Source organism: Nicotiana sylvestris, chromosome 5 (assembly GCF_000393655.2).
Source record: "Nicotiana sylvestris chromosome 5, ASM39365v2, whole genome shotgun sequence".
Classification (NCBI taxonomy): Eukaryota; Viridiplantae; Streptophyta; class Magnoliopsida; order Solanales; family Solanaceae; genus Nicotiana; species Nicotiana sylvestris.
In genome coordinates, this window is record NC_091061.1 from 98,575,159 (window position 1) to 98,602,106 (window position 26,948).

The following is a 26,948-nucleotide window of genomic DNA, read 5'->3' on the forward strand; positions in this document are numbered from 1 at the left end:
AAAAATATATATTAAAAAAATATAGTTTCATAGTATGATATACTTAGCTTTAATTAATTAGAATTAATTTTAAATTATTTTTTTAAAAGAAAAGTTCAAGTCTCTAATTATTGGACTTAAAAGAGTTAGAACCCACTAAATTTGAGCCCAATTTCCCCAAAATTACCCCCAAATCCGCCCAGCCCACTCCCTTACCCGGTTGACCCACCGGATCCATTCTTGACCGCCCCAAAAATCTTTAAATCTTAGCCTTTCAACTACTTCCCATCCAATGTCTATAATTAATTATTCAAGCCATATAAAAATACCCTTATAACATTTTACACCTAACCCTAACCCTAACCCTACAAAATTCACCTAGCCGCACCACCCCTCTGCCCGCCGCCAAAGTCGCCGGAAAAGGCATAATCCGGCGACGCGTTCACTCTCTGGTCCCCCATGGTCCCCCCTCTCTCATCTTCTCCTTCTTCTACGTCACCTACCCGTACGACTCTCATCATTACCATCCAAAACATGTTTGATTTTTCTCATGGACAGATTTTGGATTAATTGCGGACGTAGGATTTAAGTACCTTAAATCCTATCCTTCCATTTATCCCAAAAATTGTTCAAAAAGGGGAGAAAACAAGGTGGATTTTCAGATTTAAGAAAAGGGAGATAATTTTCGAATCTCTGGAGGAGAAGCAAGGTGAAGCTTCTAGGCTTCCTATAAATAGGGGATTTTCGAACAGTCTTGAGGGGGATTTTTTGGGAAAAAGCTAGGGTTTTGGTTTTGATTTTGAGTCTTTCTCTTCTTCTAATTTTCAGTTCATTCATAGACAAAAGAGAGAAGTTCTGTTTCGTTTTGATAATCAAAAAATATTTATAAAAAAAAGGCATTTCGGTTTCCTCCCGTTCAATTTTGGGTTTTGAGATTCAAAAAATGGAGTTTAGCTGAGCGAGGTCGGATCGCCGTTCAAGTACTGCTACTGGTTCGCGGAATCACTACTATTTTGCTGGGATTTTGGATTCTAAGCCTTGTAATCGACCTCACTTCTATTATCAAAAGAAAGGTTTAATTTCAGGTTCATCTCTTTACTCCCTCTTAATTTGTTCCGTCATTGATCGAAATGTGCTCATTGCTGAGATTTCGTTATGTTGAGAATGTTCATGAGCTGGTTTATGTGATTTGTGATGTGATTTTTGTCGTGAATTCTGTCGTTTTCATTGATTTTGGCATATCTTCTTTACTCTATTGGTTCTGTTTGCTACTTATTCTATCTTTGAAGTGGTTTAATTAATTCAAGTTGTAAATCTGTAGCACAACAATATGTTAGGATCTGAAAGAAATAGAACTAAGGTCTTGTCGTCACTATCCTAATTTATCGTTTTAATCAAGTCCTTCGGCAGAAATGAATGGCTCCAAGTTTTGTTACGGGTTCATTTTATTACTTGAAGTCTCCTGTTTTGAAACTAATGTCTGAATCTCTAATATGCTTCTTGTGTTAAACCTTTTAAGCTCATATTATTTCTTCTGGGTAGGGAATTGTCGCACTTGGCCTGGAGTTTGTGTTTAGTTTCGTTTGCCATTGATTCCTCCTTTACTACAATTAATTAGTTAGTGTAAAATCTGAACAAGATTTTTGGCTTCCATTCTACTCTCATTTTTGGCTTTCTTGCTGTCTCAAAAATTTCTCAATGCTATGCCTAATTGTTTAAACTATACTGTTAATTCCTCCAAAACAAATGGTAGTTTTGTTAATTATTCTTTTAAAATCAACTGAAGAAGATTTCTCTTAGGTTACTACTCTAGCTCACAAAGTCTTGATGAATTCAAGAGGGCACTGCAAAATTCCTTGAAGCACAAAAAAATGGTTCTGTTTGATTCCTTGGCTAATGGTTTTTTCAAGTTTCTTATTTCATTTCAATGTTTTCTTTAGTAATTTTGACCGTTGGATTATTTTGTCTTTATTCTCGTTTGATTATTTCATTTCAAGAGGGTTACGTGAGGTTTGGTTAAAAAAAGGGGTGTGACATCTCTGGCGACCTGCGGGTTCGAACTAGTACTTGATCTTGTTGGCTTTTTTAGAATATTCGGTTGAGGTTTTTATGTGTTTTATTTGCTTTATTTGATTTATTTTGTTTATGTCGCTTTATTTACTAGTTGTTTTATGTGTTTACAGTTTTTTCTTTATGTGTTACTGCTTTATAACTGTCATTATATGCATTACCCGATCAATTCTTTCTGCAACAAGTCTCAAAGTACGCATTGCGTACATGAACTCTTCGTTGAGTCACCCTTATTTTAGGAGGGGGGCCGTCAGACGTATGGAGTGGGTGGAAACCTTGAGCAACCATCATCGACCATACGCTCCCCCGAATTGCCTTGTTAGTGCACCCCAAACTTAGGTCAGCCTTTAGGTCACTCTTATTTGCATCATGTCATTTAAACCTAGCAGGGCTCGGTCCCAGGTACCGTGTCCCGTCGTAGGAGGCCTATCCAAATTATGTCAAAAATGGGCACGTGGCCCAAAATGACATTTAATCATCCTATGTGCTAAATGTTGCATTTGTGAGGGTAGAAAGGTTATTTGGCGGACCAATGTTTTGGAAAGAAGGGTGAAAATGAAGCAAGTAGGGCCCGATTATATTTTTCTTTCACAACTTTTTCAAGAAAAACCAAAAAAAATGAAAATGAAAAATCCAAAAAGATTTTACACTTTCCCATTATTTTCCAAAAAAAAAAAGCAAATCCAAAAAGATTTTACATTTTCCATCATTTCTCAAAGGGACAAAAATATGGTTTTTCCAAATTAGTTGCATTTTTTAAAGGCTTTCTCCCATGTCCAATCTTCCCGAACTATGCGAACCTGATTCTCGTCTTTCGAGACGTGATACGTAGGCAACTTAAATAAAGTCTGGTCTTCCTAGTAAGTTTTAGGTTATTGGCTTCCGGGGTAGTAGCCAAATCTTGCATGTATAGCCATATTTGGCCACATCGGCCGTTTTTTGCAAAAATAGGATTATTTTCTCAAAGTAGTTTGTTATCTCCTGTCTTAGAGCCCTGAGTCTACAATAACAAGTCCTCTCAATTCTAAGGTCCATTCATGTTAAATTTGCGTGTCTAGCCACTTTTTGGACGCATTGGCCATTATTGCAAAATGTGGTTATTTTTGCAAAAGTATTTCAATCACCTATGTCTTAGTATCTTGAGGCCATAACTCGTTGTCATATCACTTTAAGGTCCATCCTTGTCGTGTTCGTGTCCCTAGCCACATTTGGCCATATCGGCTGTTTTTTGCAAAATGGGCCATTTCCGCAAAGTAATTTTTAAGGCCATGATTGTTGGGATGTTGGAGTCATGTAAGCTTTAAATGGAGTATTTTTCATGCATTAGGGGTCAACTTTGTCAAGTTTGCACTAATAGCCACTTCCAGCCACTTAGGCCATTTTGTAAAATATAGCCAAATCGTGTCTTGCATGTGTCCACTAGGAAATGTTGTGGTGTCACATAGTGTTCCGAGTCGCTAACCATGTTCTTCTCATTCAGGTATGGACCCGCTGATTCTATCCAAAATGCTGATGGTGGTAAAGATTCCTAGGAAGTTGATCAAGTGGTGGAAAATGTTTTTGTTGCTAGAGCAGCATGAGTTAATGCAGAAATTGGGCACCATCACTTCCCTTCTTGATATCACACCTCGCCCAGACTTAGTGGAGGCGATGCTGACTTATTGGGATCCGCAAATTTGGTTTTCAGATTTGGAGAGTGTGAGATGACCCCTACCTTGGCAGAAATGTCTGGTCTAACTTGTTTAAGCTATATAGGCAAGGACATGATACTTCCCCGAGACCATTCTAGGACCAAATTCCTCAGCGACCTAGGCCTGAAAGAAAACAAGCATTTAAAATGCCTCGAGTAGTCATGGATATCCTTGTATTATTTGTTTGCTAGATTTGGACCACAGGATAGTTTTGACGTTTTTTGGGATGAGTTCTGCACAACCAAGGCAAAGTGGCAAAGACGTCGCCTCGAAGCTTTCAGCCTTGCTTTGTTTGGATTATTGGTTTTTCTATTAGATGAGAGGCACATTAGCACTCGTTTGCAGTCAGTGGTAATGGCACTATTTCATGAGAAGCAGCGCAAAACTGTTACCGTTGTGTCGATGATCTTAGCAGAGTTGTAATGAGCCCTGAGTGAGGTTAGGGGAGGTGTCAGGTATTTTGAGGGAAGTAACCTTTTGCTATAATTGTGGATGGTGGAGCATTTGCACACCGCTTCCTTACTTTGTCCCATCGACTGTACCTTGAGGGATCGGGTGGTATGCATCGAGCGTAGGATGAAATCTCCTACGTTTACATACCCAATAGGCGTCACAGCTTGGATTGAGTTCCTTGGTTTGAGGACAAATGGAAATATTTTGTGGGCTTACCTTTGGCTACCTTTAGATGATATCTTGGTAGGATGCCTTATGCAGCCTTTCCTAATGCTGATAGGACTTAAGTGTGTCAGGTCGTACACTCCCATTAGGGTAATGCGACAGTTGGGAAGAAGACAAGAGGAGCCTCCAACAATGAATCTTCAGAGGCACATCATGAATTTTAGCAAAAAGGCGGCTGACAAAATCAAGTACGTGCAGTACTTGAACAATGCAAAGAGGATGAAGAAAAATACATTAGTAGAAGACGTTGGTAGGCCCGAATGTACTCAGGAGTACCTGATTTGGTTACAGTCCATCCCACCAGGGGTCAGCACCACATTGCTAGCACAACTTAGGGGTCGGGCAGTTTAGACAGATGATTTTGAGGAGGCATCGGACCAAGATCCTTGGAATAAGCTTGAGTCGATCAAGTCTCAGTTAGCGGGATTGGCAGCAAATGTGGAGCAACATGGCCAGTATTTGTTTAGGGTCGGCCTTCAGGATGCGGGGTCACACGCCAGGGTTCCCAGCATCGATGTTTCTTTACGAGGCATGTTACAGAGTTTGAGCATGACGGACAGCCCAGGACCATCCCAGTCAGGACCGTCACATTCAGGAGCAGCTTGAGGAGTCATTCTATTTAGGTGTTTTAAGATCGTCTTATGTCATCTTTTACTTTCGTGTCTTGTCTGGGAGTACTGAATCCATTAGGTAATGTCAGAGTTTGTCGTAGTGTTGTTGAGTCTGTCAGGTTTTTCATTATCGTACTTCCCATTGTATTTTAATATCGAAAAGTTTTTAAATGAAAAATCCCAAAAATATTTTATTTTTTGTTTATTTTCCATCACTCTTCCAGAACTACACTTGGTTGATTCATGAGGGACATGATACGTAGGCAACCTACATCGGGTTCGATCAAATCATTTTGGTTCAAAAAAAAGGAAAAAAAAGAGAGAAAGAGTGGGAAGAAAATGATGTGCAATAAAAGAAAGAGAAGGAAGGATTGAAATGAGCAAATTGGGATGATGCCATATGACCCTGCGACCCTCAAAGCCATTTTAGAACCGTTAATTGTTGCTAGGTGCATTGCACGTAATGCGATATTATTATTTGATAAATGCCTTAACACTAACATGGTGGTTTTGTGTTGTTGTCCTCTGTTATTTTTTTCAGTTTTCAGGAAGGTGGTTAGTTTGTTGGCATCCTAGCAAGTCATCCATACAACACCCGATCAAAGCGTCAAATAGTCATGGCTAGCAAGGAAACAGACACTGGAGCTATAGACCCACCAAGGGAGATTGTTGAGTCAGAATCGGAACTACAAGAGGAGGTCCGAAGGTTGAAGCATCAGATGACGGAAATGTATCAAGCCTGGATTAAGGGACACCCTCTACACTCGTTCCCTACCAACTACACAGAAAACCCTGCTTCCATTCCACCACTCTCCCAATCCCAGATGCCCAATACCATTGATCTTTCCCCACAACACGCACCGGGATTTAACCCTTACCACTACCACCCCGGCACCTCGGCCCAAACTTTTCAGGCTCCACCAGCCAAAACAACCTCGTACCATGCTCCGACATCTACTCCTATTTTCGTACCCCCTCCACAAGCTACCCTCCACCGATCCTCTAGTGAGCCTGCATTCCTAGCTCCAGATACCCAATATTATGCCCCGGAACCCACATTCAAAGTCCCATATCCTTACTCCTACACTCCCCACTTTGAGCCTCATGTTGAAACTGACAAACCACCCAAGAACACAGAGCAAAAGGAGAAGTTTAGAAAGGTAAAGAGTCTGGAGCAATCATTGAGAAATATGCAAGGGTTGGGAAATCAGGTGAGTGTGGCCTATAAGGATTTGTGTTTGTTCCCCGATGTCCAACTGCCTGCCGGGTTCAAGATGCCCAAGTTTAATTTGTATGACGGACATGTGAATCATGTAGCTCATCTGAGGGGTTATTGCAGTAAAATGAGAGGTGCCGGGGGAAAAGACGAATTACTGATAGCATACTTCAGCCAAAGTCTGAGTGGGGAAACTTTAGAATGCTACACCCGCCAGGACACCAACTGGTGGTACACCTGGGATGATATGGCTCAGGCCTTCGCTCGGCACTTTCAGTACAATATAGACATTGTTCCAGACCGCCTATCTCTGACCAAGGTGGAAAAGAAACCCAGTGAAAGCTTTAGAGAATATGGGTTCCGATTGAGGGAGCAAGCTGCACGAGTCAATCCTCCGATGGAAGAAGACGAGATGGTTGAATACTTTTTTCAAGCCCCGGAGTCCACTTACTATGGCCATTTGATCTCGGCCATTGGTAAGTCTTTCAATAATGTGGTAAATCTGGGAGAAATGGTGGAAGAGAGGCTCAAGGCAAGCAAGATCATGAGCTATTCTTCTATAAAAGCAACCACCCAGGCAATCCAAAGTGGTACCGGAAGTTTGCTAGGCAAGAAGAAGAAGGACGATGCTGTCATGGTTGTCTCTGGACCATGGCATGGACAAAGGGGTTCACCTTACCAGTACACCTATCCTCAACCCCGACCTCAAACCTACGCCCAAGCTCCATATAATCTACCCCAACATTACTTTTCCCCGCAAAACCCCTAATACTCAGCTAGGCCATCCTAATACCTTGTTCATCATGCACAGTCATATGATCAACCCCTCCTTACCCACAATGGCGTGCCCCAATCCCACAGAATACCTACCCAGCTCCACAAAATACCTATCCACCTCTACAACCCTACCAAAACCCCAATGGTTCAAATTTTCGACCAAAGCTGGAGTATAGAAGAGAGAGGCAGCAGCGAAAATAAACCTTTACCCCGCTTGGAGAGTCATATGCTAGTCTGTTTCAAAGGTTAAGGTAGTTGGACGTCTTGAGGCCGATTGAGTCAAAGATACCAAATCCCCCTCCCAAGAACCTCGATTATTCCCTAAGATGCACCTATTGTTCTGATGCTCCAGGGCATGACTTAGAGAAGTGCTGGCATTTGAAAAGGGTCATCCAGAAGCTCATTGATACAAACCAAATTTTAATCCAAAGCCCATACGCGCCGAACATCAACCAAAACCCTTTGCTAGCCCATGAAGAGACACATATGATTGAAATAGTTCACAAGGATGGGGAGCCAAAGAAGTTTTCTAAGTCCGTCATGATGATTCGAGCTAGTGAAAGTAATTTGGTAAAAGCTCCAGACTCTACCAAAGCAAAGCCCTTGACAGTTGAAGAGGAGACAGAAAAGCCGAGCTCGCTCAATTTGAAGCCACCAGTGTTGGTCGTGAAAGGGCCTTCAAAAGATATTGGGCAAGTCCTGAAAGCTCAAAAGTGGTAGTGCTAGGGATTCCAAGTAAGTCTGTCATAGTTGTGAAGGGGGCTCTTATTACCCCTATTATCATTAAACTAGTAACCCAGTTGCCAGTGGTTGATGCCAAGGTTGTTCCATGGAATTACAAACAAGTGATAGTAACATACAAAGGAAAAGAAATAGAGGAAGAAGTCAATGAAACTGGAGGATTGACTCGTTCTGGGAGATGTTTCACCCCAGAAGAATTAAGGAAAGCCAAATGCCATTCAAGGATAGCCAAATGCCAGTAAAGAAATTGGTCACCGAGGAAGAGGCTGAGAAGTTCCTGAAAAAGATGAAAGTGCAGGATTATTCCATTGTAGAGTAGTTAAGGAAAACACCAGCTTAGATTTCTCTTTTGTCTTTGCTGATACATTCAGATGAACATCGTAGGGTCTTGATGAAGATTTTGAATGAGGCACATGTTCCTGATAAGATCACAGCGAATCACTTGGAAAAGATAGCTAGAAAGATCTTCGAAGTAAACAGGATCACTTTCTCAGATGATAAACTTCCTATGGAGGGTACAGACACAACCGAGCTCTTTATCTCACAGTGAAGTGCGAAGATTCTGTTGTCTCAAGGGTTTTGGTTGACAATGGCTCTAGTGCAAATATTTGTCCCCTGTCTACTCTGCAAAAATTGAAGATTGGCACCGATAGAATCCACTTGAATAGTGTGTGTGTTCGAGGCTTTGATGGGGGAGGTAAAGATTCTGTCGGAGATATAATGCTCGAATTGTCGATAGGGCCAGTTGAGTTCACCATGGAATTCCTAGTATTAGTTGTGGCTGTCTCCTACAATTTGTTGTTGGGCAGGCCCTGGATACATGCTACTAAGGCGGTCTCGTCTTCTCTCCTCAAAATGGTGAAGTTCGAATGGGACATGCAGGAAACAGTTGTGCACTATGATGAGGACCTGTCAGCTTGTAATGACACAATTGTTCCGTTTATCAAAGTTGAAGATGATAAGGGACCTTGGGTCTATCAAACTTTCGAAATAGTGTCTGTTGAGAAGATTCCTGAAGGAAAATGCATTTCGGGTCATAAGCTATCCTCCGCGTCTGTCATGGTAGCGAATGAAATGTTGAAGAATATTTTTGTGTCAGGAAAGGGTCTGGGCTCATCTCTGGAGGGTATTGTGCATCCAGTGCGCCACAATGGGAATCTGGGTACATTTGGTCTGGGATTCATGCCCACAGAGAAGGACGCGAAAAGAGTTAAAAATATGAAACAGAAGGTATGGTCACTCCCCAAGCCTATCGCGCACATCTCTAAGTCTTTTGTCAAGTTAGGGGCCGAAAAACCTCCAACCTCCTCAATCCCAAAATATGTGGTCGACGTTGATGAAGAGCTGATTAAGAGGTTCCAAAGTCTGTTCAATGAGGTCAATATGGTAGAAGTTGGTGAAGGCTCTAGTAAAGCAGATGTGCAGCTCGTTGGCCCAAACGTGAAGCTTAGCAATTGGGAAACTACTCCTCTCTCCACCAGGAAGGAGTTTTGGTAGTTTGCTTTGTTTTCCTTTCTGTTATCTGACTTATTCCATGGTTGTAATCCAGATTTTTAGTTTTAGCTTGTTTTGATGTTCAAACCTTTCTATCCTTTTATTTTCAATGAAATGCAATCTCCCGATTTCCGTTATTCCTAATAGTGTTTTATTTTGTTCTTTTTTCTTTTGTACAATTCTTTTTATGTTGGTTGCAATGATATGACATGCATGAAGAATTTTTAGCCGAGTCTTAAAAGCCAATCTAATTCTGAAATAATAATCCAAGAAGTAGAATATGATGATGAAATAGAATATGATGAAGAAGCAGCATTTAAGGAAATCAATAAAGAGCTAAAACAATTTGAAGAAAAACCAAAGCCTAATTTGAGTGAAGCTGAAGCAATCAATTTTGGGGACCAGGATGATGTCAGAGAAACCAAGATAAGTGTGCATTTAGAACCGCAAGTTAAGGAGGAAATAATCGAAACATTGTTTGATTACAAAGATGTTTTTGCATGGTCATATGACGATATTCCAAGCCTGACCACTGATCTGGTAGTTCATAAATTGCCAACTGATCCAGCATTCCCTCTTCTCAAGCAAAAGTTGTGAAAGTTCAAGACTGATATGAGTGTGAAGATCAAAGAAGAAATCACAAAGCAGCTTACTGCAAAGGTCATTCGGGTCACGCGATATCCCACTTGGTTAGCTAATATTGTGCTAGTACCAAAAAATGATGGTAAGACCAGGGTCTGTGTTGATTACTGTGATCTTAACAAAGCAAGTCCAAAGGATGATTTTCCATTGCCGAACATTCACATTCTGATCAATAATTGTGTCAAGCATGAGATTGGGTTTTTTATGGATTGTTACATGGGATATCACCAGATCTTGATGGATGAGAAAGATGCAGAAAAGACAACATTCATCACGTCATGGGGGACATATTGCTATCGGGTAATGCCATTTGGTATGAAGAATGCTGGGGCAACATATATGAGGGCGATGGCCACCATATTTCACGACATGATACACAAGGAGATCGAGGTTTATGTAGATGATGTGATCATAAAGTCAAAGAAGTAGTCTGACCATGTCAAGGACTTGAGGAAGTTTTTCCAAAGGCTCCGCAGGTATAACCTCAAGCTCAATCCAGCAAAATGTGCATTTGGTGTCCTGTCTGGGAAACTGTTGGGATTCGTGGTCAGTCGACGTGGTATTGAGCTGGATCCGTCAAAGATCAAAGCTATTCAAGAGCTACCACCACCCAAGAACAAAACTGGAAGGTTAAATTATATCATCAGGTTCATTGCTCAAATCACGATAACTTGTGAACCCATTTTTAAGCTATTGAAGAAGAATGCTGCAGTCAAGTGGACTGACGAGTGTCAAGAAGCATTTGATAAGATTAAGAGGTACCTATCAAACCCACCTGTGCTGGTCCCACCAGAGCATGAGAGACCCTTAATTCTCTATTTGACAATCTTGGATAATTATTTTGGTTGTGTATTGGGTCAACATGACATCACGGGAAATAAGGAGCAAGCAATCTATTATCTCAGTAAGAAGTTCACTCCCTATGAGGTTAAGTGCACTCTACTTGAGAGGACATGTTGCACCCTGACTTGGGTGGCACAAAAGTTGAAGCATTATCTGTCGTCCTACACTACTTACCTCATTTCTCGCATGGATCCTCTAAAGTATATCTTTTAGAAGCCTATGCCCACGGGAAGACTGGCAAAGTGGCAGATTTTACTTACAGAGGTTGACATCATCTATGTGACTCGGACCGCGATGAAAGCCCAAGCCTTGGCCAACCACTTGGCCGAGAATCCGGTGGATGATGAATATAAGCCACTGAAGACTTATTTTCCTAATGAAGAGGTCATGTGTGTTCACGAGGTTGACCATGATGAAAATCCAGGTTGGAAACTCTTCTTCAATAGAGCTGCTAACATGAAAGGTGTCAGAATAGGGGCTGTACTTATCTCTGATACAAGGCAACACTACCCTGTAACATCCCAGCTTCGATTTTATTGCACCAACAACATGGCTGAGTACGAAGCATGCATTCTGGGTTTGAGGTTAGCTATAGACATGGGAGTCCAGGAAATACTTGTTCTGGGAGATTCAGATTTGTTGGTTCACCAGATTCAAGGAGAATGGGAGACTCAAGATTTGAAGCTTATACCATACCGATAGTGTATACATGATCTTTGTCAACGATTCAGGTCGGTTGAATTTAGACATATTCCCAGGATTCATAATGAGATTGTTGATGCCTTGGCTACTCTGGCATCAATGTTACATCATCCGAACAAGGCTTATGTCGACCCCGTGCATATCCAAATTCGTGATCAACATGCTTATTGTAATATGGTGGAAAAGGAAATCGATGGCGAACCTTGGTTCCATGATATCAAGGAATACATCAGGTCGGGGGTATATCCAGTACAAGCTACAGGTGACCAAAAGAGAACCATTCAACATCTGGCTAGTGGATTCTTTTTGAGTGGAGGAATCTTGTACAAGAGGACTCCAGATTTAGGACTACTGCGGTGCATAGATGCTAAAGAAGCTTCAGTTATCATGGCTGAAGTGCATTCTGGAGTTTGCGAGCCGCATGTGAATGGGTATGTGTTGGCAAAGAAGATACTTCGAGAAGGTTATTACTAGCTCACCATGGAATGAGATTGCATCAGCTTTGTTCGCAAATGTCATCAATGTCAGGTACACAGTGATTTGATTCATTCTCCCCCATCTGAGTTACACACAATTTCTGCACCTTGGCCCTTTGTTGCTTGGGGCATGGATGTCATTAGACCAATTGAGCCGACAACGTTAAACGGGCATAGGTTTATTCTGGTGGTCATTGATTACTTTACCAAGTGGGTCGAAGCTGTAACTTTCAAGTCCGTGACCAAGAAGACAGTGGTGGATTTTGTTCATTCAAACAACATTTGTCGATTCGGAATTCCCAAAATGATCATCACAGACAATGCTGCTAATCTTAATAGTCATTTGATGAAAGAGGTATGCCAACAGTTCAAGATCATGCATCGGAACTCCACTCCGTATTGCCCCAAGGCAAATGGAGTTGTTGAGGCTGCCAACAAGAACATAAAGAAGATACTTCGTAAGATGGTTCAAGGTTCTAGGCAGTGGCATGAGAAGTTGCATTTTGCCTTACTAGGTTATCGCACTACTGTTCGCACTTTAGTAGGTATAACTCCTTATCTGGTAATATATGGAACTGAGGCAGTCATACCTACAGAAGTTGAGATTTCATCCCTTCGGATCATCGCAGAAGCTGAAATTGATGATGATGAGTGGGTCAAAACCCGGCTAGAGCAGTTTAGTTTGATTGATGAGAAACGATTGGCTGCAGTATGTCATGGTCAATTGTATCATAAGAGAATGGCAAGAGCATACAACAAAAAGGTGCATCCTCGGAAATTTGAAGTGGGCCAGATGGTATTGAAATGGATCCTTCCTCATCAGGTGGAAGCTAAAGGCAAATTCGCCCCAAACTGGCAGGGGCCATTCGTTGTGACAAGAGTGTTGCCCAATGGTTCTTTGTATTTAACAGACATATAAGGCAAATGTGTAGATATGTCTATCAATTCTGATGCAGTCAGGAGGTACTATGTATGAGTTATTTTCTTATTTTCAATTGCATTTTGTACTTGTCATGTTCAGAGTTGAAATGACAAAGACATTTTGTTCCGCTACCCAAACCCTTTTATCCTTGTTATCCCTTTCGAGCCTTATTTATTTTCTTGCATACCCCTCTTTTGGAATCAGTAGCAGAATTAAAGAATGAAAAAAGAAGGGAAAAAAATAAAAATGAAAATGAATGAAAAATAAGAAAAATGAAAAAAAAGGAAAAAGAAAACAAAAGAAGAGAGAGAAAAGAAAGAAAAAAAAGGAGAGAAGAAACAAAGAAAAAAAGAAAAAAAAAAGAAAAAAAAAAGAGAAAAAGAAAAAGAAAAGCAACAAAAAACAAACAACTTTCTTTTGAACTACGTTCGACCTGATTCCTTTTAAGGATACGTAGGCAGCCTTGCGGTTCGGTCCCATCAAAATAAAAATCAAAATTTCCCCAGACCTAAAGAAACTGGGGCAGAAGTTTTGGTTTTGAAAATATCTGATTCCAAAAGTTGTAATTTTGACCCCGTTCATCTTAAATTATTTTGAGCCTTCATGCCACCCTTTCTTTCTAACACTGTCCAAAAGCCTATATTACAGTCCAAAGAAAGACCTTCCGATCAATTTTTGAGGATGCCAAGACAAGAGAGTTAGAGGTATGATTTACATCATGAGTAACACTTCGTTCATGGACACAAAGAAAAAATGAATAAAATGAGAGAGTCTTACCGGTGAAAACCCTCACGGGCACCGTAAGGCGATGGTGAGCTGAGAGAAAATTTAAAATGAGAGAGTCTAATTGGTGAAAACCCTCATGGGCATCGTAAGGCGATTGTGAGTTAAGAGATGAACAAATGAGAGAGGTTTGTTGGTGAAAACCCTTCGGGGCACTACAAGTCGAATGAGGCTCATGACTTTACAGAGAAATTGGATCAGTGAAAGCCCAGTTTTTGAAGTATGAAGACATGACATAAACTGAAAATATGATTGGTTGGGCGGATTAGGCTGATCAATCCAAAATGCATGTCCTGATCATTGGAGCTAGTGATAATAGGCGAAATCTAGGTGATTTAGCTATTGTTTATGCTTCCGCTTGATTATATTCCGATGTCATATTATGGTCAATTGATGAAAAATAGGCTCTAATTTTGATATGTATACATTGCAGGATGAGGAGCCTAAATAATGCTTTCAAGAGGATATTGGAATGATTTATGAGCAAGAACAACCCCTAGGAGTCGAGTGTGCACAAGGACGAGACGGAAAAATGGACGGAATCGAGCTTCAGAAGCGCGCTAAGTAACGCGCGAACTCCAAACTTCGCGCAATAGTTAGCGAGCTTTTCTGCCTGGAATCCAAGAGAAACGCGCGAAGTAACGCGCGAACTCCATACTTAGCACAGTAGTTCGCGCGTGTCCGATCCGGAGAAACGTTGCTTGGAGGTAAAATTGGAAATCTGGAGGGAAACCCACTTAACCTATATAAAATCAAGCTCGTCCAAGGTTAAAATGGAAGGTTTTTCATAGTTTAGTGCAAGAAATAGAGAGGCAAGAGGGGGATGAAGTTTTTGAGAGGAAAATACAAGCATAGAGCCGTCGTTCATCTTTCTTCCTCCAAACTTAGTAATTTTTATGTTTCTTTGTATGAGTTGTTGTTTTGCTACCATGTCTATGTGGAGCTAAACTTCACGTTCTAGGGTTGTGGTTCTTTCATGACTATTGTTATTCGGATATTGAGTTTGATTTCTTAGTTTATAATATTGGTTTATTTATTCAATCATGCACTTAATTATTTGATTGCTTGATCACCAATTGAATACTATCTACGAATCTTGAATTGAACTCGAAAGTGGGAATTTTAGATTGCATATAGGATTGAATAGAGCAAATTCTTGAACCTGGGCATCGGGGAACGGATTCACGGTTAGGATAGACATATACCTAATTGCCTTGCTTGGTTGATTTACAGGAATTATAAATACGTTCTTGTTGATTCTAACTCCATAGACATATAGGCGTTAGGTTAGCTTGAATAGGCGAGTAAGAACTCGACAGATTCTTATGAGCAATATTAACCCTGTCAACCAATAAACTAGATAAATTAGTTAGTCAAATCAATAGAAGAACACAATAGGATTGTTAGGTAGCCCATAACCCTAGATCGTTTTCATTACATTGATATCATAAAAATCTGCTATCCTTTGGCTCAGAGTTCATTGTTTATTTTCTTTTTATTTTAATTAGTTTAGAATCAAATACTTCTAGGTTTAATTCTTGTTTAGATAATTAGGATAGTCTAATTTAGTTAATAGTTAATCACAAGTCCTCGTGGGATCGACATCCGACTTTTAGTCACTTTATTACTTGACGACCGCGTATACTTGCGTGTATGTTTGGTCGCAATAAGATTTTGCTAGCCGCTTCCCTCAGATAAGTCTTCCTTTTCCCATTCTTCCTCACATAGTCATCTGTGTTCAAATTTTCCTTTGCTCTTTTTGTCAAAAATCATTTCACTTTGCTCTTTAAGTCTATATTTATGAGTCTTTTGCGAGTTAGCCTTGTTGAACGAGCAGGAAAGGATTCCAAAGCCTACTACCAGCTTCTAAATTGTACAAAGTGGAGTTCGGCCAGGCACTTCATAATTGACTTGATTTAGAATAAGCAGTATGGTGATAACTGAGGTTCGGTCAAGCAAGTGAATCTTGAATTTTAAGAAATTACAAGGATTCAACAACTTTCAAAATGAAAACACAATGCAACAAGTGAGTGTGAGAGGTTCAGGTCATGTAGAGGTTTTGTGGTCCAGTTCCAATCAAAAGGTCTAACAACTTCTTGCTAGTCCGAAGCAGCTAATCAGAATGAAGCATGGCGGTGGCGGAAGTAGACACTCAGCAATGATGCCACAAACTAACCACCACATTTTCAAACTAACAAATATTATTTGTCTGAAACAGGGGCAAGAAAATTTGTTAATCCATAGGGACCCTCCCACGAAGATGGCATGGTTTAGGGTCAAGAAATTTTGTTCAAGATCCTCCAAGAAGAGAGCATGGCTCAGGTAAGTTCATTCTCGACTTTTCAGGACCCTCCTAAATAATGGGATTTAATTTAAAGTTCTCAGGACCCTCCTAAATAATGGGGTTTAGTTTTAAGTTTTCAGGACCCGCCTGGATAATGGGATTTAATTTTAAAAGTTCTCAGGACCCTCCTGGATAATGGAATTTAATATAAAATTTTTAGGACCCTCCTGGATAATGAGATTTAGTTTTAAAATTTTCAGGACCCTCCTGGATAAAGGGATTGAGTTTTAAGTTTTCAGGACCCTCCTGGATAATGGGATTTAGTTTTAAGTTTTAGCGTAAGTTCTCCCTTTAGAAAATATAATTTAGCTTTAAAGTTATCACTCTTAAGATGAGATTTAATTTGAAATTTCCAGGGCCCTCCTGGCTAATGGGATTTAGCTTTTAAATTCTTAGAGCTCTTAAGGTAACATGATTCGATTAACACTCATATATGTGCTCAGATTCCAAACTAGGGCAGAAAAATTTCTTTTGCTTTGTTTTTTTTGTTGTAACGTCAGGCGCCCCCCTGGATAACGAGGGAATACAATTCAAGTCGTTGGTAATCAGGCACACACCTGGATAATGAGGGAATACAGTTCAAGTTGTTGGCAATCAGGCACCCACCTGGATAACGAGGGAATACAATTCAAGTTTTGGAAATTAGGCACCCACCTGGATAACGAGGGAATACAATTCAAGATGTTGGAAATCAGGCTCCCACTTGGATAACGAGGAAATACAATTCAAGTTGTCGGTAATCAGGCACCCACCTGGATAACGAGGGAATACAATTCAAGTTTTGAAAATCATGCGCCCACCTAGATAACGAGGGAATACAATTCAAGTTGTCGGTAATCAAGCCCCCACCTAGATAACGAGGGAATACAATTCAAGTTTTGGAAATCAGGCACCCACATGGATAACGAGGGAATACAATTCAAGTTGTCGGAAATCAGGCACCCACCTGGATAACGAGGGAATACAATTCAAGTTGTTGGCAATCAAACACCCACCTGGATAACGAGGGAATACAATTCAAGTTATTGGCAATCAAGCGCCCACCTGGATAACGAGGGAATACAATTCAAGTTGCCGGCAATCAGACACTCACCTGGATAACGAGGGAATACAATTCAAGTTGTCGGCAATCAGGCACCCACCTGGATAATATGAGGGAATACGATCCAAGTTTTGGAAATTAGTCGCCCACTTGGATAACGAGGGAATACAATTTAAGTTTTGGAAATCAGGCGCCCATCTAGATAACAAGGGAATACAATTCAAGTTTTGGCAATTAGGCACTCACTTGGAGAACAAGGGAATTCATTTCAGAGTTACTTTCAATTCGCAAATTCAGGAAGCATCAGGAGCCCGCCTGAAGAACATGGTCCATTTTTCAGTCTCATGTTGAAGATCAAATAGAGATTCACGGAAGATTCAAGACAAGAAGTAGATAGGATCTTGTATTTTTCTTTTACTTTTGATGTAATTTTTCCCTTTTATTTTCAATGTAATAGCAGGAACCGTGGACCGGAACCTCGACGGCACTTCACTCGGCTCTCCACCTCAGTATACTCCATCACTCTTCTCACTCCGAACTACACGTGGCTTGATTCCTTTATAGCCAAGGATATGTAGGCAGCTCAGATACCAGGGCTCGATCACATTCTCTTTTCTTTTAGTCTTGGTTTGTCTAAATAAGGGTCGGGTCAAAAAACATGTCTTGTTGTTCTTTGTCAAAAAACACTTCCTGTTTTCCGTCTAAGAGGGGCAGCTATGGACATGTAATTTTTGACTCGCGCATTAGAATTACCTTTAATAGTCCTAGTATTTTTAGGATATTTATTTGGGTTTATTTCTATAGGATTTCACTTACTATTAATTTTAATTCTATTTTTAAAGGCACAAAAATTGAGAAAAAATACAAAAAATAGTTTCATTATATATTTTCTTATTTTTAAATTAAGGCCATTAGTATTTTATAGCAAAATACTTTTTTGTTTTTACCATGATTTTCACTTTTATTTTGAATATAATAATTTATATATAAAATATATATATATATATATATATATATATATATATATATATATATATATATATATATATATATATATATATATATAGTTTCATAGTATGATATATTTTGATTTAATTAATTAGAATTAATTTTAAATTATTTTTTAAAAAAGAAAAGTTCAAGTCTCTAATTATTGGACTTAAAAGAGTTATAACCCACTATATTTGAGCCCAATTGCCCCAAAATTACCCCCCCCCCAAATCCGCCCAGCCCACTCCCTTACCCGGTTGACCCACCGGATCCATTCTTGGCCCGCCCCAAAAATCTTTAAATCCTAACCCTTCATATACTTCCCATCCAATGGCATAATTAATTATTCAAGCCATATAAAAACACCCTTATAACATTTTACACCTAAATCCTAACCCTACAAAATTCACCCAGCCACACCACCCCTCTGCCCGCCGCCAAAGTCGCCGGAAAAGGCATAATCCGGCGACGCGTTCACTCTCTGGTCCCCAATAGTCCTCCTCTCTCATCTTCTCCTTCTTCCACGTCATCTACCCGTACATATCTCATCATTACCATCCAAAACGCAATTTGATTTTTCTCCTGGACAGATTTTGGATTAATGGCGGACGTAGGATTTGAGTACCTTAAATCGTATCCTTCCATTTATCCCGAAAATTGTTCAAAAAAGGGAGAAAACAAGGTGAATTTTTCAGATTTAAGAAAAGGGAGATAATTTTCGAATTTCTTGGAGGAGAAGTAAGGGGAAGCTTCTAGGCATCCTATAAATAGGGGATTTTCGGACAGTCTTGAGGGGAAATTTTTGGGAAAAAAAAAAGCTAGGGTTTTGGTTTTGATTTTGAGTCTTCCTCTTTTTCTAATTTTCAGTTCATTCATAGATAAAAGAGAGAACTGTTTCGTTTTGATAATCAAAAAATATTTTTTTTTAAAAAAGAAAGGCATTTCGGTTTCTTCCCTTTCAATTTTGGGTTGTGAGATTCAAAAAATGGAGTTTAGCTGAGCGAGGTCGGATCGCCATTCAAGTCCTGCTACTGGTTCGCGGAATCACTGCTATTTTACTGGGATTTTGGATTCTAAGCCTTGTAATCGACCTCACTTTTATTATCAAAAGAAAGGTTTAATTCCAGGTTCATCTCTTTACTCCCTCTTAATTTGTTCTTGCATTGATCGAAATGTGCTAGTAGCTGAGATTTCGTTATGTTGAGAATGTTCATGAGCTGGTTTATGTGAAACCAATTTGTGATATGATTTTTGTCGAGAATTCTGCCGTTTTCATTAATTTCGGCATATCTGCTTTACTCTATTGGTTCTGTTTGCTACTGATTCTATCTTTGAAGTGGTTTAATCAATTCGAGTCGTAAATCTGTAGCGCAGCAATGTGTTAGGATCTGAAAGAAACAGAACTAAGGTCTCGTCATCACCATCCTAATTTATCGCTTTAATCAAGTCCTTCGGAAGAAATCAATGGCTCCAAGTTTTGTTACGGGTTCATTTTGTTACTTGAGTCTCCTGTTTTGAAACTAATGTCTGAATCTCTAATATGCTTCTTGTGTTAAACTTTTTAAGCTCATATTAATTGTTCTGGGCAGGGAATTGTCGCACTTGGCCTGTCGTTTGTGTTTAGGTTCGTTTGCCATTGATTCCTCCTTTACTACAGTTAATTAGTGTAAAATCTAAAGAAGATTTTTGGCTTCTGCTTCTACTCTCATTTTTGGCTTTCTTGTTGTTTCAAAATTTTCTCAATGCTATGTCTAATTGTTTAAACTATACTGTTAATTCCTCCAAAACAAATGGTAGTTTTGTTAATTATTCTTTTAAAATCAACTGAATAAGATTTCTCTTAGGTTACTACTCTAGCTCACAAAGTCTTGATGAATTCAAGAGGGCACTGCAAAATTCCTTGAAGCACAAAAAAATGGTTTTGTTTGATTCCTTGGCTAATGGTTTTTTCAAGTTGCTTATTTCATTTCAGTGTTTTCTTTAGTAATTTAAGTGTTGGATTATTTTGTCTTTATTCTCGTTTGATTATTTCATTTCGCTAGTAGCATGTTAGGTATATCAAATTTGGGTAGGCAAGCCTTAGGATATTTATTTTAATTTATAATGCTTGAACGTAAGGTGAGAGGTTGTCCCTTAGATAAATTCATCAGGGGAATTCCCCGTAGACTTTGTAAATATTTTAATCCGGGGAATACCCGAAGTAAATGTAAAGTGAGGTCGAAGCATCATCAACAGAGGCATAAAACGTGCTAGGAAGACTTATTTCATTTTGTTTTATTTTTCTTTTATTAGGTGGTGACGACTTCGAGCCTCTTGTGTTTTTATTTTCCCTTTTTCTATGCTTTCTACCTCAATTGAATATTTTAAAAGCCAACTAAATCGAGTACGCAACCTTGACCTTCACGGGACTTGGGGAGAGCCTAACACCTTCTCCTCGAGTCAAATAAACCCCCTTACCCAAATCTCTGGTGTAGACTTAGTCTTAGAGTTCAAAGTGTTTTGAAAGGAAAGTTACTATTTTTAGAAAAATTGGTGACCTGACACACCAAAATCAAACGTTAGGTGGCGATTCTGAGTTAATCCTTTTGAACACAAATTTTGTCACTTTTCAAATTGAAAACCTTTTTCAAGCTTTTACTAAATCCTTTTTATTAATTTAAGAGGGTTAAGTGAGGTTTGGTTAAAAAGGGGGGTGTGACGGAGATGGATCCTCGAGTCGAGCAGGTACCGGAGAGATCGAACAACAACGGGTAAGCAACGGACCCCACTATTATGAAGATGCTCGAGGATCTCACCAAAAGAATTGAATCAGGAGAAAAGATGATGGAAGATAACGATAAAAGAGTAGAGACTTATAGCTCGAGGGTCGAAGATAGAAGATAACGATAAAAGAGTAGAGACTTATAGCTCGAGGGTCGATCAGAACCCCGGGGCTCCCCCAATTCTGAAGGGTATAGATTCAAAGAAGTTCGTGCAGAGGCCATTCCCATCAATTGCGACTCCCAAGCCTATCTCGAAAAATTCAGAATGCCCGATGTCCTAAAGTATAACGGGACCACGGACCCCAATGAGCACGTCACTGCTTACACTTGTGCGGTAAAAGGAAAGAACTTAAAGGATGACGAGATAGAGTCTGTCTTGTTGAAGAAATTTGGAGAAACACTGTTGAAAGGGGCTATGATGTGGTATCATAACCTGCCCCCGAATTCAATAGACTTATTTTCCATGTTGGGGTATTCCTTTGTGAGGGCACATGCTGGTGCCATCAAGGTCGCTACCAAGAAGTCCGATGTCTTCAAAATCAAACAGAGAGAGAACAAGATGCTAAGGGAATTCGTATCTCATTTTCAGATAGAGCGAATGGAATTACCACCAGTTTCCAATGACTAGGTAGTACGGGCCTTCACTCAAGGCTTGAAGCTTCAAGGCAGTTAAAGCAAAATTTGATCGAATACCCCGCCGTGACTTGGGCGGATGTGCACAACAGGTACCAATCAAAGATCAAGGTCGAAGACGACCAACTGGGAGCCCCCTTAGGCTCAGTATATCCTAGCAGGCTCTTTACAAAAGAGCAAAGGTCTACAGAAATGGAGACAAGATCAAACAAAGAAAGATACCAATCGTATGCAAAAGATCGAAGAAACGTGTCGAGGCATAACATGTCTCGAGGCGATCGAAGGGCAGATCAAAGTCTTCCCACCCGGGGGCTCATGAGTAAAGCCGGGTTCGATAGGCACGCCAGGCCAGTAGAGGCACCCCGACTATCTGAGTACAACTTCAACGTCAATGTCTCGGGTATCATATCAGCTATAGGGAAAATCAAAGATGTCAGGTGGCCAAAACACGTATTATCTAACCATTCACAGAGGAACCCAAATTTGATGTGTAAGTATTACAGCACTCACGATCATAGGACCGAGGATTGCAGGCAGATCAGGGAGGAGGTGGCCTGTTTGTTCAACGAAGGGCATCTTCATGAGTTTCTCAGTGACCGGGCTAAGAACCATTTCCGAGAAAGAGATGCAAATAGGAAAAACGAACCAGAAGAACCACAACACGTCATCCACATGATCGTTGGAGGGGCCGATGCCCCATAGGAACCCATTTTCAAGTGGACAAAGATACTCATCACTAAGGAAAGACGAACTCGGAGTTACATACCAGAGGATGCCCTTACGTTCAGCAAAGAGGACAGTGAGACCTTGTCTCAGCCTCATAATGACGTACTAGTAATTTCTTTTCTTTTGAATAAAATTGAGATCAAATGTATGCTCGTGGATCCAGGTAGATTGGTTAGCATAATCAGGTCGAGGGTGGTGGAGCAGCTTGAACTGCTCGACCAGATCGTGCCCGCCTCTCGAGTCCTCAATGGATTCAACATGGCGAATGAGACAACAAAAGGGGAAATCATCCTCCAGGTCAACGCAGCTAGAACAATCCAAGATACCAAATTTCAAGTCATCAAAAGCGACATGAGATACAATTACTTGCTTGGAATACCGCGGATACACAATATGAGGGCAGTACCCTCAACCCTTCATCAAATGATGAAGTTTCCAACCAAGGATGGAGTAAAAGCAGTGTACGGGGAACAACACGTAGCAAGAGAGATGTTCGTGGTGTATGAAGCAGCGCAGACATCTATGCCCTCTACGTTGAAGGGACCAAAAGACAAGATAATAGACAAATAGCAACCACAACCTACGTTCTCAATTCCACCTGAACAAGTAAATAAAGGATCGTGCCACGTCCTCGGAGCAAGCAATAAAAAATGGATCGAAGCTCTAACGCTATCAATGCTAAGGTACAACCTTCTCCCTTTTCATTTATGTTTTGTACTAACTTATTGCAGGTGTCCAATTGAGACGAAACGAAGCACCCTCCAGCTCGAAAACCTCGAAGACCTTGGGTTTTAAAGCATGCGTTGCACTCTTTTTTTCTTAGACCGGATTTATCCCAAGCGGGTTTTACCGGCAAGGTATTTAAGGAGGCAACACCCATATGCTACCAAAGGAGAATACATCAAGTATTCAAGGCTTCTCTTCGATCAACCGCAAATACTGGGGGCATCACCCCGGGAGGTCGCCTCTTCAAAGAACTCAAACTATGCCAAGGAGGACCCTGATAGGAGAATGATATATTGGACTAAATGGTCAAATGAACCGTGTCCATGTAGAATAATTGGGCCTCCAAAGGCAAAAAAACATGTACGCATGTCACACCTCCTTTTTCACCTACACCCCGGGGAGGGTATAATAAAGGGAGTTTTTTCCAATTTAAGTGACAATCTAAATGGGATTATTTTAATTAAAATTCAGAGTCGCCACTTGGGATAATTAATGATGTCCTAAGTCACCAGTTCAAATCCCGAATCGAGGAAAAGATTGACTCTGTATTACAGTCTGCGAACACAGAAATCCGGGTAAGGAATTTTGTTAACCCGGGAGAAGGTGTTAGGTATTCCCGAGTTCCGTGATTCTAGCACGGTCGCTCAATTGTTATAATTGACCTATTATCTGATTTTAGTACATGTTTAAACCTATGTGCAAATTTTAACTTAAACCGCTTTTATTTATTTAATTTTTTAAGAAAAATTCAACGTCATCTAAAACACGTCTTGAACCCCGTCACATAAATGCACCCGTGGTCCGTGACGTATTTTATCCAACATTGTTGAGATTTAGATTTGGGTCACATAAATGCGCACCCGAGTTTAGGAAGATAAATTATTAAAATAACGCGCCTAAAGCAACTACGCACTTTCAAATTTGCGAGGGCCATGGAAAATTCAACTAATGGCACGCCTCGATTTCTAAAGGATTAAAATTAGTTATATGCGGGCTATGGATTATGAACAAAATATATTGTGGAAAACCATCTTCAATAGGAGAACTATTGTGGATACATCTGCGGTACATTACTGCTAAAGTAAACATTTGCTCCAATATGTGCAGAAAACAAGCATATCAAAATTGTTTGACATAGGTTCAGGTGAAACCAAAATAGAAGAGATCAAAAGATATTAAATTCTTTATTGACAAAATATCGTGAGAATATTCATAGGATTTAATAATATGAAACATGTCCATTTCACAAGTAGATATACGATATAGCACATCATTCAGGCATCTTTAAAGTTAACTGCTAATATAATAAATAAAGGCACTAATTTGACAACTACATACAACACATCGTTAAAACACATCTAAAGGACACAATGATATAAATAGCAATACTTTTCAACTTTAGCTAACAATTTCCATAGCTTTTGTTGTTTACTTTCTAAATAATGAGTTTTAAATTCAAAGGGAAATCATGTACTTCTTCAGCAACCTTCAAATAAATCAAAAGGCCTTCAACTTAAACTCACGTTTCCAACTAACCAAAGATAATAAAATATTTTACGTCAAACAAATACAGGGATGCAAAATCGACAATAACCAAACTAGCTGAGAAGATCAACACTGATACAGTAGTATTATCAAAGTGCTAGAAAATAGGAGCTGACCTTATCTTCCAAATTCAAACAAAACAACAGCGGCAAAGTCAAACAGGAACCGCAAGCAAAATCGAGACCTCGAACCGGAAACCTCAGAACTACGTTCTTCGACGACCTCGAAACTCGCCGGAACAGTTTTGGAAGTGGACTATTTGGTGCGTTTTATGGGGTGTTTTTCAGGTGGAGAAGATGAGCTCTCATGGCTCTTTCATGGTGGATGTTAAGCTCTAGATGTAGAATTTTTAGGAGGAAGAAGACCCTCTTTTCGTTAGCTGTCCGTGTATATCCAATGTATATCGAGAGTATCTCTAGTGTATATATAATGTATACTGACTATATATCGAGTGTATACCCCCTGTCTCCGTTAAGAAGAAGCCATCTTTTTTTCCTCTCTATCTTTTTAACTTCCCCTCTGCTCTTTCTCCAGCTTTCTAATCTCTAAATAGGCATCAAATTAGTGCATCCTTCATTACAAATTATAATTTTAACTTCTTTAATTATCCACTAGTTAGTGTTATTATTTAATTTTCATTAGTGTTAGTTTTACCCTACCAATATAGAAGCTTCCTAATTAGTTAGGTAAGACTCTTTTTTCATTTTTTTAAATAAAACCTAAATTAATTTCTATCCCCAAATTGTCTTAGAAAATTAAATTAATTAACCATAATAATTATTACAACTAATTAAAAACCAAATTAAAAGAAAATTGCCAAAATTTGAAAATTAAAGAGTAAAATGTAACATGACTATTTTTTATGATCTTTTTTCTATTTTTTCAACAACAACTTACTTAATTAATCTAAAAATGTAAAATAAAATCCAAAATGCAGATGCAATATATATTTTTTTTGTATTTTTTTCATAATCTAAAATACTACATAATGCATTTTAAAATAAGATAAAAATATTGCACAATACCAAAGCTAATCCTAATTAATTAAACTAAATATAAACTATTTTTGTGTTTTCGAAATTATATAAAGATAAAAATAAGGTACTATTTTTTAAAATTATTTTGTATGAAAAGTACATAAACTAAAATACTTGTTTGTAATTTTTATTTTTCTTGTAAGAAAATAAAATAAAAGATTTACAATGAGTTGAAATAGCTATATTAGGCCTAAATTAAATATTTACGTGCTAAAAATATAAATTTTTTGGGGAATGTCAAAAATCACATGTCTACAACGCATACATCAAATAATTGAGGAAGCCTCTTTGCTTATAAAAACACTCGAAGAAATTCAACACTTTCATGCAAAATAGCTCAAGGGACAAAAATTCTCGAGCACTTGGAAACTATCATCAACAATTAGCTCGTCGAAGCCATCAAAAACTCGAATTCATAAGACCTCAATAAGGTAATTTCAAGCTCGTAAGACCTCAGTGAGGCAACACCAAATCTGTAAGACCTCAACAAGGCATGTCAAAACTTATAAGACCTTAAAAAGGCATAACCCCGATATTAAGACCGAGGCTATATATCAAATTGTAAGACCCCTAAAAAGGCATACCCTCAATATAGACGCCGAGGTCATCCCATCGGGGACTATCAACTACGGTCGTATCAAAAGGCTCCGGCCAAATTAATGCGGCTCGGAGTCGTTCGATTGCCGCCATAAAACTAAAGGCCTCCAAATACTTCGAAAGCACTTCGAAAAGAACTGGTTTATCAGGCTACTTCCGGCATAAACAAAGGAGCTTTGATCATATCATCTCCAAACAATGACAAGGCTTTGAGACAATCAGTTTTCAACAAAAGGCTTCGAAAAATCAGCCTTCAAGAGAACCTCCTGAGGTACTCGATCATCGTCACATATCGATTCATAATCGAGGTTCTTATTTGAGCCATCGAAGAGTCGGACGAACACAAAACATGCCAAGGCATAATCAAAAACTTCATGGGGAAAACTATAGCCATATCAGAGGTCGCATCGACCCAATCTAAAAAGCGCCTAGGGGCCAATGCGTAAGAGCCTAAAGGCCAGCCCAAAGAGCCTAAGGGCCAATGCGTAAGAGCCTAAGAGCCAGTCTAAAGAGCCTAAGGGCCAACACGTAAGAGCTTAAGGGCCGGTATGTCAAAAACCTAAGGTCAATGAGCTTGAGTCAAAACTTGATTCGAGAATCGAGCCCTGAATGGTTAACTATCATCAATCACTCATCGAGCATGAAAACCCGAGGGGTTTATATCATAACTCCGATACATCGAACTGGTTATTGACAAACATCGAAATTTATTCCAAAAAGGCAAAAGGAAAACAAAAAATGATAAGGAGCAAAGATCCATATATATATATATATATATATATATATATATATATGATAAAGTTTCACAAAGTCACGTTTACAAGGCTCACACCTGGAGCCCTTACACAAAAAAGAAACAAATGACAACCTAATCTACCACCGGGTTTACTTGACCAGAAGGAGCTCCCTCGAAAGTTGTGC

General features: G+C 39.4%; 2 protein-coding genes across 2 annotated transcripts; both read left to right on the forward strand.

The window, feature by feature from the left end:
• Positions 1–5,646: 5,646 nt before the first annotated feature.
• Positions 5,647–9,854, forward strand: LOC138869025 (uncharacterized). The gene is made up of 5 exons (XM_070146612.1): positions 5,647–6,913; positions 7,375–7,718; positions 7,823–8,001; positions 8,285–8,993; positions 9,486–9,854. The coding sequence occupies exons 1-5, from the start codon at positions 5,647–5,649 to the stop codon at positions 9,852–9,854; spliced, it is 2,868 nt and encodes a 955-aa protein (XP_070002713.1).
• A 2,370-nt stretch (positions 9,855–12,224) lies between these two features.
• LOC138869026 (uncharacterized) lies at positions 12,225–12,839 on the forward strand. Its single transcript, XM_070146613.1, has one exon. The coding sequence runs from the start codon at positions 12,225–12,227 to the stop codon at positions 12,837–12,839; it is 615 nt and encodes a 204-aa protein (XP_070002714.1).
• Positions 12,840–26,948: the final 14,109 nt, after the last annotated feature.

What these genes read in the sequence shown, in the direction of transcription:
- LOC138869025 (XM_070146612.1), top strand. Translation starts at nt 5,647, where the DNA reads ATGGCTAGCAAGGAAACAGACACTGGAGCTATAGACCCACCAAGGGAG. An exon ending in ACCATGGCATGGACAAAGGG is followed by an intron (nt 6,914 to 7,374) that starts GTTCACCTTACC and finishes CTGATGCTCCAG; the next exon opens with GGCATGACTTAGAGAAGTGC. An exon ending in TCAAGGATAGCCAAATGCCA is followed by an intron (nt 8,002 to 8,284) that starts GTAAAGAAATTG and finishes TGGAGGGTACAG; the next exon opens with ACACAACCGAGCTCTTTATC.
- LOC138869026 (XM_070146613.1), top strand. Translation starts at nt 12,225, where the DNA reads ATGATCATCACAGACAATGCTGCTAATCTTAATAGTCATTTGATGAAA.